This window comes from Typopeltis vanoorti, chromosome 8, assembly GCF_054136105.1.
Source record: "Typopeltis vanoorti isolate ZY-2024b chromosome 8, IOZ_Tvanoo_1.0, whole genome shotgun sequence".
In the NCBI taxonomy this organism is placed as follows: Eukaryota; Metazoa; Arthropoda; class Arachnida; order Uropygi; family Thelyphonidae; genus Typopeltis; species Typopeltis vanoorti.
In genome coordinates this window covers 97,928,458-97,950,560 of record NC_143556.1, presented here as the reverse complement: position 1 = coordinate 97,950,560, position 22,103 = coordinate 97,928,458, and the positions used below count along the sequence as shown (strand labels likewise).

At 35.5% G+C, this 22,103-nt stretch overlaps 1 protein-coding gene across 2 annotated transcripts in view; it reads left to right on the top strand.

The window, feature by feature from the left end:
• Nucleotides 1-204: 204 nt before the first annotated feature.
• LOC150104211 (intracellular hyaluronan-binding protein 4-like) overlaps nucleotides 205-22,103 on the top strand; it is a 168,183-nt gene continuing 146,284 nt past the window's right edge. For both annotated transcript variants that reach the window (XM_090397309.1, XM_090397308.1), the window contains exon 1: nucleotides 205-521. In XM_090397309.1, the coding sequence (XP_090253435.1) occupies nucleotides 281-521 (241 nt within the window). In that variant the 5' untranslated portion in view covers nucleotides 205-280. The remainder of the gene's footprint in view (nucleotides 522-22,103) is intronic.

Sequence of the window (22,103 nt, the reverse complement as noted above, 5' to 3'; positions counted from 1 at the left end):
TTTACTTATATTGAATAAGTTCAGTAATAAATAACTTTGTCTCCGTAATATTCCATGACTATAAAAAAAATAATAATAAGCATGTGTCAGTTAAATTGGGATTTGCTTTTATTTATTTTCGTTAAATAGCCTGTAACCAGAAAGGCACGCGGAGATTTAATCCCACTACTCTTTGCGCCGTCTGTAAATACGCCATTGTGAATGATTTCGCAGAAAGAGAGGTATCTAGGCCTGTGTTCAAAATCATTTTCCATCTCGTGACCACTCTGGTCATCTCACGATGGAAAACACATATGGAATTGGTGTGAAGAACAGATATGAACTATTTTATGATGAAGCAGTTGACCCATTAGAGATTTTAAAGCAGCAAGAAGAGGAAAGGGAACGGCGAAAAATTGACAAGACTCAGAAAGATAAGGCAAAAGGCGGGAAAGGAGGCAAGCAATTGGCAGTACCCCCCCCAAAGAAAAATGCAAAAGAAATTGTTTCAGCTGTTGTTCCCAAGAATGTTGAACTTCCAGGTAGGAGTGTATGGTTATGGTGGTCTCTAGCCAAATACAGTTTCTCTAATTTTTGTGTTGATGTTAAGTCAGCATCCAAACCATGTTTTAATCATGGCATGTTGCGTACTTATTGTTTATTTATATTTTGCAGCCGCTTTTGTGAATTTCGCTTCGAAATGTATTTCGTAGCATGTCATACGCAGGACAGTACAGAAGGCCTGTGTGTAACATTCTACGTATTGTTCATGTTATGAATTAGTATTTTTGTAGCATACGAGTACAGTATTCCTATTTTGTTATTCCGTATTTACAGCTTTTTATTCCGGACCTGCAGATTGGCAAGTTGAGTTCCTGTAAGCTGTCCAAGAAATAAATACATGTTTAATCAATTATTAGCAGCTTCTTTCGGAAAATATAAATTCATTGTAAGGTTGTGGACACGTGACGAGAAAAGTTCATATTAGGAGCTTGGAACCTCACTGCCTTGTTATCCTACCTTGGGTGCTTGTTCAGTACATATACTTAGACTTCACTGTCTCGATGGCTTGATTTTAACAGAATAGTATATATCTTGCAGTTTTAAAAATATAGCATTTATTTGTAGGGACATTTTTATTTTAAAAATTAAGATTTTTTTTTTTTTGGTTAACTTTCATTTTCAAATTTTAAGGATATTCTAAAATGATCATTAATACAGAACACTTCTTCTAAGTACAGTATATGCTACTGATATCTGAATGTAGTTTTTCCACATATGGTGTATATACATTAAATTACATATTTACTTATTTCATTTATTTATGTTTTTCTGTGTGATTATTGTTTTTAGTTATTACTGCTTACACACTCTGAATTACAGAAAAATAACTTGAAGTAAAGAATGAAGAAACCAAAAATATACTCAGGATATTTTCTTGTTTTGTATTTCTTAGGTACTTTGTAAGCACAGTGTAAACTGTCAAGTCTGATGAAATACTTATCTTTTATATATTCACACAAAATATTTCATCATTCCCATATAGGATTATTACTGTAATTTATCCTCTGTTAATATGACAGTAATTAATTATTCATTGCATCAAAGGTTAATTGCATTATTACCTTGAATTTTTTTTAAATCACCTCTTCTCCCAGCATGCACTCATGAAAGATTGTAAATCTGTTGTACATTAGAATAGTGAGTGGTCTAACAGATAATTCAGGAACCCTAGACATCAGATGTAGTACAAGCTACTTCATGCCTACTATAAAGTGAATTCTAGTTTTGTGTCAGGTGAATGAAGTTATCACCAGATGTTAAGGTGATGCAATTCAGTTTTCAGATTGAGAAATCAAACTTCTCTTATTCTAATAAGAGATGATTTACAAACATTGGATATTTTGGTTTAGGATTTATTGGCATAAAGACAGCTGAGGTAAAATTGCACTATTACATAGTTGACAAGTAGTACACAAGGTAAAAAATAGTTAAAAAGCAATTACAGAAAATTAGTTTCCTTGTACATTATATCTTATGTACAAAGAAACTAATTTTTTTTTTGAAAAAGTTGAACATTGCAGTAAATGCATATGAGATGTATGTGATTAGCTTATTCTGTACAAATTAATTCTTTATAAATAGTTAAAAAGTCTGGCAGAATCTGTTTGAATGTATATGGCTTTGCCAGAGTAGTAAAACTGATTCCTCTCTCTAGTGAAGTGCTGGGTTTCTACCAGGTGACATATGGTAGAGTATTGCACTGTTCACACACAGGTGGGCTATCTGTCCTGAGTAGATAAGAATGTGTAAGATCAGTGAGCTTGCAGGGCATAGCAAGAACAACTTCTTCTCGTTTTCCACATAGTCTGAACTACCAGTGCTTGGTCTCATGCAATTTATCGGTTAATGCTTCCTGCCAGGATAACTGTCACCAGTCAGTTAACTTAGCGTTTATTAACTGTATCTGTATAGGGTACTGACAACAATAAATGGAGAAAGTCCAAGCTAACCTATCATCTACAGTAGTCTCATTTACCTTGAAATGTGGCTGGGAATTCAGTAATATTAGTGGTGTTAAGATACAGCAAGAGAAAACAAGGAAGAATGTAGATATTAAAATCAATGAAATGATTGCAGCAAAATGTACTTTTCCTTAAGCCAGCTCTCCTCTTTCCTTAAAATTGCTTTTGTATGGATGATTGATGTGAAGAAAACTATAGTTATATACTAGATTTATTTATTTATTTATTTTTTTTAAGCAACAGTAGGTCTATACTGGAAGAGACACAAATTTAGTTTTTGCATATGAAGTATTTAACTCTGTACTGAGAGTGCCAAAAATAGTTACTTAGATGAGACACTTGAATATGATCTTTGGTTTGTGTGTGTGTGTTAATACTTACACAATTACTAAATAAAAATTAGTAAAAAAAAATACGTTTTTTTTTTATTTTATTAACATACAGTTTAAAGTACATGGCTGGTTTTATTAAATATTTAAAATATAAGGCATCATAAACAAAAGGTTTGTTTTGAAATCTACTTCTGACACCTGTTGAACATGCATAAACAAAAAACAACCTATACTCATACTATTCATTTGAACATTTCTATAAACTTCTTTAAACATCCCCTTGATATATTTTGATTCCAAGATCGGAGGAAAAAGAGGAAACCTAAAATGTATACAGATTGATCCAGTCAGAAGTGCCTTAGAAGACCAAAATATAAGAACTAGAGTTGACAATATTGGAGTCCTGGCAGATAGGCTAATTTTAAGGAAAATTGTTGATAGGAAGTTAGTACACAAACTTTTCATTTAGTATTCTGATACATCCCTTGAAAGTATGTATCAGGAACTTGATAGTGGTGCAAAACCATTGCTAGATATACAAATCGCAACCTGGTGTTTCAATATTGGAAGTACAGTTTCTCAAAATAGAACAATTTTTCCTTTAATTTCCGGTATTGAGAAAATAGGTTTGTTAAAATAAACAGTATAACCTGACAAGTTTTATTAAATGTGCTATGTGTAATTAATTTTTTTCTAGTGTTTTATATAATTTTTGTACCCCTGATATTGTTGTCTGCTAGTGCTTGCTATAGCCGATAGAAAGAGAGAAAATTTTATATTGTTTATGTTAATAAACCTGTTTTGTGATTAAAACATGTGGTCTCAATGCTAGAAATTTAATGAAGATTTACTAAACCACAGAAATATATTCACAAATGAACATATCAGAAATGCTTGTTGTAATCTTCACAGAGATAAGCAAATACAAGAACCAGCTAAATTGCAACCATGTTATGTTTTTCATGTAACTCATCCATGAAAGGTTTTGCTACACTACTATATTGGTGCTGTGGGTGGGCTAAGGATTTTTTATTTTGATTAATTTTATATGAACTTTTGTATTAGGAACATAATCAGGAAAATAATCTTGAAATATCCTGCTCTACAGACCAAATGAAAGTTTTTCAAATCACTTCAAGCATCCAGTAAGCAAGGTGTGGTGGTCCAGGTGAGGAAATTCATCTCCCATCTGAATACAACAAAACATCCGTGCTCACAGTGGGATTTGAACTCTCAGCATGATGGTTGGAGAGCAGATATGCTAGACATTCAATCAGCTAAATGCAAGTTATACTGAACATTTAAATGAAGTAGCATCCATGTATAGCAATAAGAAATTCTGTATGACCAAGTGTTGATCACTCTATATTTTGTTTGATCATTATTATTGCAGTTTTTTTTTTTCCTTTTATGATATGATCCAGTAAATCAACAGATATTCCATAAAGTGGTTAGTGGTGCTCCACCGGTGTTTTATTATTATTACGTGATCCCCCTCCATGGAGTCCAAGGATTCATCACGGGAGGGCACTCCACTCTTCTTTGCTAAATAAAAACTGGAGAAATTACAAGAACGCTAAATTGCATACTATATTATGTTTTTAATGTGACTTACCCATGGAAGATTTTGCTACACTGTACTACATGGGTGGGCTAAGGATTTTTTATTTTAATTAATTTTATATGAAATTTTATATTAGGAACATAATCAGGAAAATAATCTTGAAATATCCTACTCTAGAGACCAAATGAACATTTTTCAAACCACTTCAGGTGTCGAATAAGCAGGGTGGTGGTTTCATCCATCAATCCGAAGACGATCACAAACATCCATGCTCACAGTGAGATTTGAACTTTCTACATGGTGGTTGGAAAGCAGATAGGCTAAACACTCAACCATTCAGCTAATTGTGAGTTATGCTGAACATTTAAATGAAGTAGCATCCATATATAACAATAGCATTCTATATGACCAAGTGCTGATCACTATATTTTGTTTGATCATTATTATTGCAAATTTTTTTTTCTTTCACGATATTATCCAGTAAATCAATAGATATTCCATAAAGCAGTTAAAAGTGCCCCACTGATGTTTTATTATTATTATTACCACGTCTCCAGGGAGTCCAAGGATTCATCGTGGGAGGGCACTCTACTTCGCTAATTATATCTCACCCTCTCCACTACTACTAAATTCTACTACGACATTGTCACCATCAACACTATCTACCACCCATCATCACCAACAACAATACAGGTAACCTTCGTATAACACTGATGTTAGGTTCCGTAGAAATGCCGCGTTATATGAGACTTAGATCACATAGAAAAAGTAGAGTTAGGTTCAGAAATCGTTTTTTTTTTTTTTTTTAAATTATATAAACAACAATGACATATCCAACAAAAGCAATATTTTTTATTTAATTCAGGTAATTCATGTAAGTTAAGAAAACATAAACTATGAGACAAATACGTAGTATAAAATTATAAAAATTACAAATTGTACATACATTTCATTGCACATAATGCATAAATGTTTTAGACACAATAAAATAAAGCGCATATTTTAATCATCATCACTGTCTTCAGAAATAACATTTCGTAGATGTTCTTTAAGTGGCCGGAGGTCGTCACCACTTGAAATCTCTTGGATATCATTTGTATAATTCTCATATGTATGTAACTCACCAGAAAATAAACTGCTCAGCTTGAGAATAACACACTTATAATTTTAAATGCACTTTCCCGGCAGAAAACGAAGACCATTTTTAACAATAAACACTTTATACAGTAAACCGTAGATGGCGAACCTATGGCACTCGTGCCAGAAGTTGCACGTCTGAGAAATTTTGCTGTGCTGGCATGTCAACGATTTACAGGTGATATCCTTTTATACACTTATAAATTATTCAAGTTTTTTTTAATTGTTACAATATGTACAAGCTGAATTTTGTTTTACACAAGACAGCAGCTATAAAGACGTGCATATCATTGGTGCGGTATTAACAAAAGATCGCTGACCCAAAGACAAAAGCAACCAACAAGTGTTGAGTTGAAATGCTAATTCTCTTCAATCGAATTCCATAACATCTGAAACTGTCATACAACATTCACTATTAGTTTTAACCCATTCACAACAGGGTGTCATTTATTGTTCTGATGGAACCTCTCATTACTGACTGGCTCAACTCACACAAACGTTTCAACCCTTGGTTGAATTTTATGGCTTCTTGGCAGGCGAACCCACACATTCATTATATGGCATGTTTCAATTCTTGGTAGTCTTTTATTTTAAGTTAGCCTTTGTGATCTGTCATAATGAATTTCAAATCAAGAATTTCAAATGCAATAAAACAAACCCTTATTTCATAATTGAAAAATTGGACAATAGTTTTTAGTTAGATACTGTGTTTCGGTGCAATATATGGTTTTGGAAACTATACAGCATAGTTTCTGTGAGAATTGGACATGTGATTTATTACTTAGCACCGTTTTTATTCCATCTGTCTCCAATTGCACTATTTGTTGAGAATGACACAGACTGCAAAAGCCTCTGTACAGTACCTTATTCAGTGATGCAATAAAACTAAATTCGATACTTCTAACTACTTGCGCGAGACGGATAGACACAAATTCAATGAAGATGAAATTTGATTTTTAAGTCCTGCGGTGAAAAATAATGAAAAAAATATGAAAAAAAAAAATAAATAAAGGGTTACTAGAAATTGTAGACTGCGTTATATCGAAACCGTGTCGAACAAGGGATACTACAATTTGTAGACCCCGTTGTATAAGTACCGCGTTATACTAGGGTTAACCTGTATAACCCACTGTTCATCCAATTGTGCTATGGAGATGTTACTGTGGAATTTTGTTATTTATTTTACTTTCTGTTAGGTATTTTTCAAACTTGCTTTGTCTTTGTTCTTTACTGAAATTTCGTGAACTGGCATGAATGGTCGACTGTTTTATTATTTATTTTTTACTAGATCTTATGTTCTCATGCTCTATAGTCTAACAAATTTATTTGTTTTATGACTGCACCAGTTAGACTGTATTGAGAACGAGATATAAGATTTTAAACTAAAGATAAAGCAGATATTGTTAGCATTCCCTGCTTATGTTAATCTTTACCTTTAATTAGTCGTGCTGGCTTGGCTTTATCTTATGCAGGTGTGAAATTTTCAGGTTAGTGCATTGACAGAATCAGTCCAATGTGTTGTTCACAAATCATTTGATTAAATCAAAAAGGAATATTTACACAGTCTGATCCATGTTAACATATATATATATATATATATATATATATATAATTGCATTACAAGTCTTTGTCAATTTCAATCCTTCCTGATTCGGACTTAGTTCTGTTTCTTCCTTTCGAGTTAAATCACAATCTAGAATATTTTGCTAGTCATACATACACAAACTAAAAATAATGCATATTATATAATATCTACGATAATTAGTTATAATTAGTTATAATATCTATGCTCTTAAGATAATTAGTTATACATAGTAGAGATTAAGACAGACTTGAGTGAGCTTATTTCATTTGTTAACTTACACAATTTTATTGTACCCATATCAGACACACCATCATCATCAAATTCCTGCCATGTACCCTCAAGGGGTGTACAGGATATGATAGTACTACATGAAAAAAATTACATCATTATTAATTTCCTATCTACAATTTTCCTCCAAATCAGTCTGTTACTTGTCAACACTCCAATATTATCAGCTCTTATATTTCTATCGTCTAAAGCACTTTGTACCGTATCAATCCACCTATATCTTGGTCTTCCTCTCGGTCGTTTTCCTGCCAACCTGGCAGAGAACACTTGTTTTGCTAATCTTTCCTCTCCCATTCTGTTTAAGTGACCATACCACCTGAGATTAGCTCTGCTAACGCATTCCTGGATGTTGACAATGTCAAGTTCTAATATCCTCGTTTTTAATATGATACTGCCATTGATGCCATCTGTTCATGCCTATAATCTTTCTCAGGACTCTCATATCTGAAGTCTTTGGTCAAGTGTTTTACTTCTGACCCAGCTCTCAGATTCATAAGTTAAAACTGGTTTGAACACTGTCTTGTATACAGCTAATTTAGTGTTGCGACTAATTTTTCTCTTATTCCATATGAATTTATTCAATTGACTTCCCACCATACCAGCTTTGCTGATTCTGTTGTCTATTTCTATATTTAATTTACCATCTTCAGTAAAAATAGTGCCTAAATAGCTGAAATGTTTTACTTGTTCCACAGGTTCTCCATTCACAACACAGGTGACATTTTCAATGATTCTGCCTATTTTCATTGTCTTTGTCTATTTATTGCTGACCTTCATACCATATCTATTACAAGAGCTATTCAATTTAGTCGGAGAATCTTGCAGACTTGTAGCGGATTTATTTAGAAGTATAACATCATCCGCATAAAGCAAAGAGCTGACATTAACATCTCCAATTTTGATATCATGTTTAATACCACTTTCCTTCATAATGCGATCCATATAGATAATGAATAACAGAGGGGATAATGTACATCCTTGTCTCACACCAGATTTAACATTAAACCATCTTCCTGTACTTCCTTCAATTCTAACTGCTGACTTACAACTCAAATAAAGACTAAGTATTGCTTGATATAATGTCCCATTGACACCATATAACTGCAGCGTATTGCATAGCTTCTCTCTTGGCACCTTGTCATATGCCTTTTCCAGATCGACAAAACTTAAATACAGATCTTTGTTATATTCCCATGCTTTCTCGACTATTTGTTGTAAAGTGAAGATCTGATCCTGACAGCCCCTATTTGGCCTGAATCCAGCTTGTTCTTCACCAAGCTTTTCTTCCACAATTCTTCTCAACCGTTTCTCAAGTATACTTGCATAGATCTTGCCAAGAACACTCAGTAGGGAAATACCTCTGTAATTCTCACATGCAGTTTTATTTCCCTTTTTGTATATGGGTACTATGAGAGCTCTACTCCAATCATCGGGAATTCGTCCCTCTGTCCAGGCTTTCTGAACTATGCAGTGCAGCCACTGTAAGACTCTTATACCACCATACTTCAGCATTTCGATATCGGTCGAATATCATCTACTCCTGCTGCCTTTCCACATTTCAAGCCTTTGATGGCTTTTTCTACTTCAAGTATGGATATGTATTCCTGACTGCATGCCTGGTCAGTGTTTTTTACCACTGTGCTGTCATCACTGCTTGTTTCATTTAGCAGTTTTTCAAAGTAATTACTCCATACTTCAAGGATATCTTTTTCTCCTGTTTTCATGTCACCTTTATCATCTCTAACTCCTTTTTACAGCACTCTTTCCTCCATTCTTAAGCTTCTTCAACAACCTCCAGAATATTTTGCCACCTTCTTGATATTTATTTTCTATATTCTTGCCAAAGTCCTCCCATGACTTTTGTTTAGCTAGTTTTACACAGTGTTTAGCATTCTTGCATTTGTCTCTATATTCTCTAAGAGCACAAGCTGACTTATTTGACAGGAACTTTTGGTATGCTTTCTTCTTTTCCTTCACTGCCTCTAACCTCCTGTGTCCACCAGGGAGTTCTGATTTTTTTATCCTTACAAACAACCTCACCACATGCCTCTCTGGCAGAATCAATCAATGTTTTCTTCAGAGTTTGCCAATGAATCTCCAAGGTTTGATTCCTGTTCTCAAACTGTTTCATTTTTCCTTCAATAATCTTTGTGTATTTTAGTCTACAGCTCACATCTGAGAGCTGCTCAACTTTTATTCACTTTAAAACTTTCTTACATGTTATTCTTTTCAATATGAAATTCAATTTTATCCTGCTCAAGACTAAATAGTGATCACTTCTAATTTCAAATCCTCTGTACACTCTGGTGTCCTGCACCAGGGAGAAAACATCACTATCAACAATAACATAGTCAATGAGACTTTTCTTATTCCTAGCCTCTTCTCTCCATGTGAATTTGTGCACATTTTTATGTTGGAACATGGTGTTAGTAGTAACCAGTCCATGTCCTGAGCAGAAATCCAACAGATATTTACCATTATTATTAACTTTGCTCTTTTCTCCAAATTTTCCCAAATTATTTTTGTATGTCTCACAATCATTTCCTACTCTGCTATTTAGATCCCCAACAAGGACCAACTTTTCCTTTTTCATTGTGTCAGTTGCTTTTTCTAAAGCATCAAAAAATTCCTCCACTTCTACCTTAGTAGAACGTTCTGTGGGATCATAGGCACAAATAAGTCTCATTGTCCAGTTCCCCATTCTCATATTTGCCCACATTACTCTACTTGAGACTGACTGCCATTCAAGAAGATTAGCCTCGTATTTTGTGTTGAATACTATGGCTACTCCTTCTTTTCCTTGATTGTCATTGCCTGAATATAACATTTTGTATTTATTGCTCAGAAAGATCTCGCCAGTTTTGGTCTTTTTTGTTTCAGTCACCCCTATTATGTCGATCTGGTACTTATCTAATTCCTCAGCTAGCTCCATTTCTTTGCCATTCAGGCTTCTTAAGTTGATAGTACCGATCTTTAACTCTGGTGATGTTGAGTTAGAGTTTATTTTCAGATTTGTTCCAGTAGCTGACTTTTCGCTGTTCGCCCTGGTTCCCTGGCGAAAACAACGGGGGCCTTGTTTAATCAGGCGATGCTCCAGCCGGCATGAAATTTTGTCACGTTGTACCATCATTCTATATTTTGGTTTAACCAATAAGAATACAATTTGGTCGGCTAAATCCCAAATTGCCAGCCCATCCTCGTCCGTTCAGTATCCAAGTAGATACCCAACAGGGTGCACCACGAGAAGGTGAGGATTGGACATTAGGTCAGAAGCCCTGGTCGGTTCTCCACATTCCTTTAAAGGCTATGTGGCAGTCTCCTCTCAGTTATACAGCTTTGACCCTTAAGCACCCCACCATATCAGACACACTTATTATATTATATTATTATGTGACACCTCCAGTGAGTCCAAGACTCATCGAGGGAGAGTGTGCCAACAGCATCGAACGATCGATCCCCTTCCAACTACAGGAATACCTTGATTATCGCGGTTATTGTTGCCACGAAAAATATCGCAATAATCGGGATAAATAATGCGTGTAAAATGGGTGATCATTGCCAAGGATTTTTCAAATCTATTAATTAAATTTTATGTATGAATTAAAAATGAAATGTGTTAAACGTGTTAAGTAAAAAATGAAGGTTCATTTAGAAAAACAAGATTATTCTTTAATCTTTATTTATATATAAGGAGTACATGCAATTATTCTCTCTTGGATAAAAATTGGTGTAGAGTTGTCTGGTGGAATTTTGTCTTTCTTTTTTCTTCGTATAAAACTAGGTAACAACGGATGGAATTTTCAATTTCCTGATGAACTTTCATTGATCGCTTGAGATTAGGATCGCCGTTCAAGATTTTTTCTTTAAAAGTTTCAGCAATTCTAAACATTTTGTCCATTTCTTTGAGGGTAAATTCCTTCGGTGCCACGTCAATTTGTTCGGCATTATTATTGATTTGAGCATTGTGAGCAAGTTCTCTCTCAAGGTTAATTAGGTCTTCATCATCCAGCTCCTTATCATGTGACTGAAGCGGGTCCTGAACATCACCTTTTTCAATTTCTTTTAGTCCTAGATCGAAGCAAAGCTTAGTTATGTCATTGATAACATGGGCTACTTCATTTCAAATCCTTTAAAATCATTTGCACAATGAGGAATAATCTTTTGCCATGCCGCTCTCAGGTTGCTAGATGTTGCTTCACTCCATGCTTCCTTGACATTCTCAATGCAATTTTTGATATTGAATGCCTTTCAGAATTCTGTCAAAGTCATAGCTTCATCTCCTGTAGTCTTTTCTATTGCTTGTGGAAAAGTTTTCTTCGTAGGTAATATGCCTTAAAGGATGCGATTACACCTTGATCCATTGGCTGGATGATGGAAGTGGTATTAGTTGGTAAATAAATAACTTTTACATTTTCACACAACTCATTCAGTGCTGTTGGATGACTAAGTGCATTATCTAATATCAACAAGATTTTAAATTCAGGACAAAAACAGTTTGAAAACTGTTTTTGTCCTGAAGAATCCTCAAAAATAGTTTTTGTCATTCAAGCTTTTCTATTGAATCTCCAAAGAACAGAGAGAAAATTTTTATCTAAACTTCTAAGCTGGCGAGGATTTTGTGAACGATAAATAAAGAGAGGCTTCAAGAAACCTTGTAGCCAGGCTGTGATTTTACATTTTTTGCTAAAAATGTTTTAGTGGGCATTTTTTTCCATAATAAGCCTGTTTCGTCAGCGTTAAATATCTGATCACCGGTATAATTTCCTTCTTCAATGATCTGTTGTAATTAACCAGGAAAACTAGCTGCTGCTTTTTCATCGGCACTTGTAATTTCACCTTGTACATGAACACTATGAATGCTCGATCACTTTTGTAACTGATCTAACCACCCTGAACTTGCAGAGAAAGTTTCTTCCACTACTGACGCCGAATCATTTTCGCTTTCTAATTGTTTTCTTTTTAAAGTTTCAAACAAATTCAATGCTTTTGTTTTTATAGTCATTTGACTAAGAGGAATTCTCTTTTGGTTACAAACTTCTATCCACGCTGACAATAGCGTTTCCATTTCAATCATAAGATGGCTTCTGTTTCTCGTAGTTTGGGACCCAGGCGAGGTTGATGCACTTTGTCCTAGTTGCTTATAGTTTGCAGCATGGTCTAAAATATGGCTAACAGTTGATTCATTTAGACCGTACTCTCTTGCAATTTTGGCTTTAGTTATGCCTGCTTCATACTTATTTATCATATGCAACTTTTCTTCTAAGCTGATCACTTTACGTTTCTTCTTGATAGCTGTAGACTTGATATCATCCTTGTTTCTTTTCGCATTCATTATAGGGGTAAATAAGAAGAGAAATAAATTTCCACATGTACTTCAGGCAAAGGCGGACAGTTACTGGTGAGTGGTAAGCAGGCGGCTTCTGATAAAAACGAAGCGCTACAAGAGAGCGATACCTGGAAAGAGTGGCGACTCGAACTGGTTGCATATGTAGTGGGCCACATCTCACGGCTGCGATAATTCAAATTTGGAAAGCAATAATTGGAATTTTGGTATCAAATTATAAACCGCGATAATTGAGGTATTCCTGTACTAACCATGCTCAAACTTGCTTAACTTTTTTCGTGAGCCATTAGTAGCAGAGGCTGTACCAATCGACCAACCTTTGCTGGCTACTTGATGTACATTCTTACTTGGAAATATCACATATATAAGTACTTATAATCTCGTTCAGCACTGTCATTTTCATGAATCTTTTGTTCGCATGAAAATGCTCCTTTTTGTCTTTCTTACCTTCTGCTTGCTCGTTCTTGATCTCCTGCTAAATTTCTTATTTGTTTGAGTTTAGGTTCCTTAACATGGCAGCACTGTGCAGCTCTTTCCTAGCGAGTCGTTCCAACAACGATACAATACTTCTCATCCTGGTAGGAGAAGATTGAAAACCTATAAAGTACAATGGTTCTCTTTCAATTACTGACAATGGCCCACACACGGCAGCAGACCCTGGTAAGAGAAGATTGAGAAATCCCCAAGGCATATGACGCTTCTCTTTCATTTACTGACATGAGACGTCACGTGGCAGCAGACCCAGGTAAGAGAAGATTGAGAAACCCCAAGACCTATGATGCTACTCTTTTGATTACTGACATCGGACCTCACGTAGCGGCAGACCCTGGTAAGAGAAGATTGAGAAACATAAGACAAAGTTCTTGACGTTTCACCTTATATAAGTACTTGGGTTTCCATTTTCCATTTGGGTTTTCACCTTATATAGGCTTGGATTTCCGTTGTATACGTGTGTGCATCTCTCGAAAATTTCATATATGGTCACGTATTAACATCCGACTGTGATGATGTGATATTTCACATATCTTTTGAAATTGACATATATATATATGGACATGAGTTAACAGCGTTACATAATGATGTCATGCATCACATTATTTTAATGAAAGCTACATTTTGTGCTTCTAAGGCACTTAAATCTTGGTCTTCTAGGTCTCTTTCATGCCATCTTGGTATCAAACACCTGTTTTACTAACTTTCCTTACCAATTCTATTTAAGTGGCCATACTACTTTAGATTAGTTCTGCTCACACATTCCTGAATGCTAACAAAGTCAAGTTCCTTTTTAATATCTTTATTTTTAATATGATTCTTCCATTGATGTCATCTGTTTACTCTTCTGATTTTTCTCGGAACTCTCATATCTGTAGTCTTTGATCAAGTGCTTTTTTTCTAACCCAACTCTCAGATCCATAGCTTAAAACTGCCTGGTTTGAATATTGTCTGGTATACCACTAGTTTCATGTTTCGGCTAATTTCTCTCTTATTCCATATAAATTTATTCAACTGGCTTTCCACCATACCAGCTTTGCTTATTCTGTTTTCTGTTTCCAAATTTAATTTGCTATCTTCACTAAAAACTAGCTAAAAAAATTGAAATATTTTACTTGTTCTATAGGTTATTCCCTTGAGAATGCAGCTGAATTTATCTATATCCCTATGACAATAGGCAGGGATATAGATTTTTAAAAACTCATTTTTAAAAATCTATATCCCTTAATTAAAAAATATTATGTTTTGCTCAGTGCAGCTAATTGAAGGCTGGTAAAATATCACTACATATGAGTGGGCAAGCATTTTCTTGAGCCCTACCTATCAGTGCTCAAATGATCAAGGATATAATTTTAGTAGAAATGCAGAAGTGACCTATATTTTTACTCACTCTCACTGATTATTGGAATCAGGCTAAAGATGACCCAAAAGAGTTTTGTCATTATGCTGTAAGTAAAAAAAGAAATGAAAATGAAGGAATGAATGAAAAATGCAGATGGTACATTTGTATCTGAAGCAGAAGGGATTGTTCAGATGAAGAGTGCTCACTTCATTAAGATCTCCCAACCAGATCTAGGCAACATAGTATGATGCAATCACTACATTAGATGAAGAAAGGTGCATTGGTGAGAGGGATGCTCCATAGCTGTTGCATAACCTGGACAAAAACTTGTCACTGGGCAGATTGGACATCAGTGCATATGCTAAAGAAATGTTCTGCTGAATTGATTAGGCTCTTGGACCTGGTTGTATAATTTGAGTATTTAGTTTTGGAAAGATCCCACAGGGATGAAAAGCATTATGTCCTGTTGCACAAGGATTATGCAGAAACTGATGTATACTAGTGACCTAATCAGAAAGCGGTGGAGCAGATTTTTTTTTTGCCAGAGCAAAGTGAGTGAAATCGGTTGACAAACTGTTTTGTAAGGAATAACATCTGTATACTAAAGGGAGGTTATGTCTTGAGTAATTGGATAAAGAGAATGGATATACTTGACAGGATACTATATGAAAGGCTGTTGCATAAATTAGAGAATCAGAATATTGGCTTAAATAAGAGGATAGGTGGTGAACAAGTGTTGGGAAATGAGTACCAGGTTTAAGGTTACCAGTAATCTTGCCCAGGGATCAGTTCTTAAACTACTATTGTTTTCAATATATACATTAATGAAATTGTGAAGGACCTATCAGATGTTTGTTTCTGTGCGGATAATACAAAAATAGGCATGTGTAAAAAAAATATATCCATTGTAAATATAAGGTACTTTTATTTTTTTGTCTACTATTATTTAATCTCTGACTGCGCCTTTGTAATAATATCTCTATCTTTTATTTTCATGCTACCGAGTTTGTAATCACTACTTGAGCTAGTCTTATCACTTTTAATCCTTTGGTCTACAATTTCGCCCCCCCCCTTCAAGGACGTAACTATGCTACTTTCACGTGTGTGTGTGGAGTATAGATTCAAGAAATGCTTCTTGCTGAAACCAATTCCTTTGTCTATCTAGTTGACGTTCTCTCACACTGATCTTAAAAATTTATTTGTATAACGACTGTGCCATTTAAGATCACACACAGGAATTGTTTGTCTTTCCTATAAATGTAAGAGAAATGCTCAGTGGAACGCGGAATTATCTCTGTATTCAATCCTAATTCAAGCAACGTGTGATACTTAAAATTAGTCAGTTGTGGTTAACTTTAAGGACACAGGTTCTATGTTTTTATGGGAAATGTGTTGATAAGTCGAGGTCAGGCAAGTTATTAACAAACAAAATTTATTCATACTAAGACATGGTAATTACAACATAAAAGAGATGGGATTTCACATACCGTATATTTTCGCATATAATGTGAACTAGAAATTTTGTTTGAAAACTAGCCCTAAAATGCCATGCCCACATATAATGCGATCTGTTAATCTTGTTCCCTAACATTATAAATAAAACAATACGAATTTATGAAAGAAATATTTATTTTAAAACAAAATGTCAAAATCCTTTAAATTCTGCTTCATCTTTTGAGTCATCAAACATTTCATTTATAAATTTATCTGTAAGCTTAATGGAATATTAACTGCATTGAGAAAGGATTAAAACTAATTTTAATGCTTCCAATATTTTGTCCCCGTCACAGAGACATCTTTGGGAATTACAAAAACTTTTTGTAACAACACACACAAATACAATACAAAGTGAAACTAAAGTCCTATCTAGGTGTTGTGCCCTCTATGGGCATTTGCAGGTGGCCTAGGATGTAAAGAGGGATTCTGATAATTAAAGTTTCCCAAATTTTGGGAAGTTTAATGCAACCGTATTTGTTTAAATTAGGTTGATTCCTGAGTGCAGATGCAGATTCAAAGAATAGTCTTTTGTTTTTGAATTTACTAGGGTGGAGCATGGTAGTTTTTTTCCAGGAGATCCTGTGGGATGTATCCAAAACATGGTCTGCGAGGCCAGATTGACCATAATCGTGTTTATAGATGTAAGAACTGTGTTCTTCTAACTGGATGGGGATGCTGACCTGCCTGTTTGTCCGGAGTAGGCAAGTTTACAGGAACTGAAAGAGGAGGGAGCTAGTCTTTAGTGGAGCAGATAAGGGTAGCAAGTTTATGTACGGTGGGGCTTAAAAGCTGTGTGGAGGTTGTACTTTTTTTAATGATCTGACTATTTTTTCTGAAGTACCACGTATGTAAGGAATGGTGATGGCATTTCTGAAGTTCTTCTGAAGAGATGGTTGGGGAATGGGGAAGGACTTGATTATGTTTTTAATTCTGTAGTCATTATAGCCACTGGAAAGAAAGGTTGTTGTGTGTGTGTGTGTGAGAGAGAGAGAGAGAGTTCGGTTGAAAGGGCAGTTTTACTGGAACAAAGATTGTGAGCCCTATTGGTAAAAGTTTTAATAATGCCATATTGTATATGTATCTGCCTGTAGGAGTAGGTTTTCTATATACAGAGAAAGAAAGGTTACTATTAGGAAGGCGTGTTACTAAGGTGTCTAGGAAGGAAAATATTGTTATTTTCCTTTTCCATCGTAAACTGAATTCTTGGATGTAGACTATTGAGATGACTGAGGAAGGAATCTAATGTGTCTGGGCCATGAGGCCAAATAGAGCATCATCTACATATCTTAGCCAGAAGAAGGTTTTAGAGGGGAAGAGTCAATGGCTCGTTTTTCAAAATTTTCCATGTAATAATTGGTAGCTAGCTGCTTTGATAATTTGTAGCAAGGTGCATTGGTGGCATCTATTATAGGTCTTAGGGGAGAATTAGGTTTGTGGATTTTGGGTAAACTGTATATCTGGGGGGATGAGAACAGAATGGTTTGAGTTTTTTTGTAATGTCAGGAGGCCAGGAAGAAACTTTTGTAAGTAGGTTTTTTAATTTTTTAACTTGAGTTTTTGTGGGATCGTGTTCCAGTGGTATGTAGGTAGCGCAATCACGGAGAATAATATCCATTTTCCGATTATATTCTGAGGCGTTGAGAACAACAGTGGCATTATTAGTGGCAATTACCCTTATCAGCTCTGGTGATGACGATACTTTTTTCTTTCCATAATTTTTTGAGGGCAGAGAGTTGACTGGAAGATAAATTAACTCCAGGAGGTGAAGAACGGGAGAGAATGTTAGCTACGTCAAGTCTGATGTTATTGGCTGTTTCTGGAGCTAAGTGACAGATTCCGCTTCCCATGTTGTACATAATATCCAATACCGGAACTTCAATAGGTGCGACGGCAAAATTGTGTCCTAGGCTTAGGACACTAATGGCATCTTTTGCTAAGTCTTTTAGAAGATAGGTTGACTACCGTATGGAGCGGTTAAACCTTCAGGTAGCAGTTTAGCTTTGCAAAGGTTGTTGAACTTTTTGATGTGCTTATTTTTTATTTTCTGGAATTCTTTTTTGAGAAGAAGCTTCTGAGATGCTAAGCCTCAACACATGTCATCTGTAGGCATTGCATCATCAGTGTAGCAATTGTCGTCGTCATCATGCTCTTCATTTTGTTGTGCATCATCCTCACTTTCGTATATGACATCATCTTTGGATCTATCCATTGAATTACTTATTCCACATTTAAGAAATGAGCGTTGAATCATTTCAGATGGTATCGAATCCCAAGCTTCTTTAACCAGCTGGTGACTAGGGAGATCTCAGGCTTCTGAAAATTCCCACCCTTTGTTATCTTCACCAAACTAGATGACAACCATTCTCTCCATTTTTCATGTAAGTGATCTTTAAACGGCTTAATCAAGCTGACATCAAGTGGCTGCAAAACGGAAGTTAGACTACCCAGTACGATTGCTAGGTCTGTACATAGCTCACGTGCTTTCTCGTTGCTTGCCTCCGTTAAATGTGCCTGGAACATATTCCAGACTAGCATGCTTTGTTGACGTTACAAGCTGCCTGGACTTATGTTCCATACTTGATCCAGCCACAATTGTACACCTTCATCCATCCAACCTTTCGGATTGGTGCGTACAAAGACACCTGGTGGGAATTTCATAAGCTTTGGAATTGTCTTCCTTTTAAATGTTGGCTTTAATTTGGTTCTGTCTGCCATGCATGCTGGAACAACAGTAAAATGCGTTTTTTTGTCCCTTTGTTTTCATGAGGACACTCTTTTCACCAAACTGAGTTTACTGTTCGATTCCCAGGCATAACAAAGTACATGGGCATCTCATCCATATTGCCTATTTGGGAAAGTTCATATCCGTGACACTTCCGTAATTTTGTGATAAATTTACGGAAGGACTCCACTTTTTCTTCAAGCTGCTTTGGTAACTTCTGCACAATTTTTGTTCAGTGCTTTGTTAATGTTAATGCTTTGCGTTCCATAAATCTGTTGCACCACCCCAGGCTAAGCAAGAAAAGATGAAGGTGTGTCCTTGAATTTACCATTCTTGAGTTGTAGAGCTCAAAAACGAATTGCATTTCTTGTTACTATAATACCATCTTGTTTTTGCGTCAAAATCCATTCATTTAGCTCTTCTTCGAGTTCTGGAAAGGATGCTGCATCTCCACGACGGGCATGTTTCGTTTTGGGGATTTTTTTCAAGACCGTCTTTTTGCTTACGCCAAAGTCTAATATTACTCTTTGCTACACCAAATTCTCTCATTGCAACACTGTTATTATGTTCTTCTGCAAACTGCACCACACACAATTTAAATCCTGCTTCAAAAGATGAACGTTTACGTTTCTGTTGGCTCATTTTCAGGCTAGGTTTGTTTAATGAATAATATTTAAAATGAACTGTGGTTAAACCGATATAACTGTGCTAATATCTATCCAAGGGAGTGGGATATTAGCACTACTTACATTACTGGCTTTATGCGCAGATATGATGCGAGTGGGTCAAGTAGATTTGGTTGCATAGGCATTAGGTAGTATATATATTGTGTGTGCAAGTCTAAGAAGATGTTATATTTTTTAAGATCTGCATATAATGCGAATCCCTAACTTTAGACCATAAATTTTTCGCATTATATGCGATAATGTACGGTATACCGAATTTATCTGGCTCTTCTCAATTCTGTTAAGTAATGCAATAAACTATAGGCCAGAAGTGCAAATTAATTAAATTAGCACTTCTGGCCTATAGTTTAAAGACAAAGACATATTTATGCTCACATATACATCAGACATGTGATTAGTTTCATACTCGTTTCAACTCAATTTAACTCAGATCATTAACAGAATTATGCTTAACTAAGCTTCACATTCAAACTCTCCTTCAAACATTAACTCTTAACAATGACCTTTTAACATTAACAATTGTTCAGAATTCCTTAGACAATTATTTCATGATAACTAAGAAGTGCAGTTTTCCGACTTTACAATATGCTAGCAACTATATAATCTACAATCCCTGCTCTGAGGCTCACAATCCATAACAGTTCTATGTTAATCTTACTTGAAACTTTTCTCAGCCAGTTCAGCATTCAAGATCCTAGAGATCACAAGCATAATTTTCTTCTTTCCCGTTAGAACTGCAAACAGACACTATTCCACGGCAGCGACGATACAGCATTCTCGGAGATCGCTTAAGGAACTTCGTGATGGTACTTCTCGAACAGGCTGACACTGCCATTAAAAATCTCTTCTCATCGTCGAAATACTGCTAGCGGGATATCCTTCCCCCATCCTTGGAATGGCTGGATGCAGGGACCTCCTTGAAGCGACACCGGAACAAGTCAGGAACAGAAGGGAGAGCGACTTCCTGTTTCCTTTTTATTCTCCTTTCACGGCCTTGGAACTTCTTCAGATTGAGTTTATCAAGATTTGGGAAATTAGAATTTTAATATTGTATTCCTGAAGATGTCTCTTTAACAGAGACATGTTGGAATGATTAAACCTGCTTAATTATTTCTGTTTTGTATTTATTTCATTAAGTTTAATTATGAACATCCACTTGGGAGCATTATTTAGGAATTTAGGCTCACCTTTGGTTGCCATGCTTTAGCCTTACTTAACCATTCACATGTCTGCATGGTTAGCCTGGTGGCTATGTGCTTCACAACCATGTGCCTCGGGAAGGAGTGTCCTAGGTTCGATTCCTGTTGGAGATGTGAGGAGCTTAAGGATCTTCCTCAGCCATAGCCAAGTTAGTTGGTCTTGGTTGTGAACAGTAGGGTTTTTCCCTCCAGTTTATCTGGGGTTTTTCATCCTGCAAGCAGGCAAACCGGACACTTAACACACATGGCTACAGTCATAAAATATATTACGGCAAGGAAGGCAATGGGAAATCATCTTGTTCATAATCATCTCCCTAGTATGGCATCATATAGCTACCCCAACCAGCTGTATGGCTAAGGGGATAGGATAGGAACCATTCACATATCAATTTGTGAATGTAGTGCCTGCTTTTACATATCAGTTTTACTGTTGATGTCAATTTGACTTTGCCAAAATATTGGAAATATTAAATTTATTTAATTAATATTTAGTCTGTGTTGTAATTTTCTTAAAAAATGCAGTCGCAATTAATGTGTTTAGAACTAAGGGGTTTATTTTATTGAATATTTATATTGATTTTGTTTTCACTGAACATTTGTTTATAATGGAGAATAAATGTATATTCTCCCCCATCCATAAATGATAAACGTACTTTGCGACCACAGATGCGAGACCCTCGACACTTCTGTGCACGGCAGAAGAAGGCGAATCTCTTCTAATAATAGGATAATCAATGCATTTCGTGGGATGAGTATTTATTATTATATGTCGGAAAATTAGCTTTTCTTGTATGAAAATTCTAGTTCTTAAAGTGTAAACTATTTTGCTTGTACAACAGTTGGAATATTTTACATATAAAACAACTGATTTCGCAAATTCATACATTGGCTTATTCCTTTCTCCCCTTCATATTGAAGGGGAGAAAGGAATAAGACGATTGACAATGTGCCAATCGCCTTCTTGACACATTGCCAGCCGAGGGGTCTCGCATCTGTGTTCAGACAGTATGTGAAAATTACGTGTATTGTTAATAAATAAGTCACGTGGTAGAGGACCATTTATTATTTATTAACAATAAATATATCTCACAGAAATGAAGTCTTTTATAGCCTAATTTATATATTAGGTTATAAAACGAAGTTTTATAAGGCCTATAGCAATAGCATAAATGAATATTGTGTGAACAGGAGTCAAGAGCAAAGTCATCTGTTGATATTCTGTTTGAAGAGCTGGAAATTGTATGTAGTCTGGGGAATATTTCATGGAAAAAGGCTGTTTCGTAGAACTTGGTTAGATGGAATGAAAGGTGAATGGCAGTAGCAACATGTTTGAAGCAGCATTTCATCAATAAAAGGTTGCTGGGTTAGCTGTTGCTCATTTGAATATGGAAGGAAATTGTCTATTGCCTTG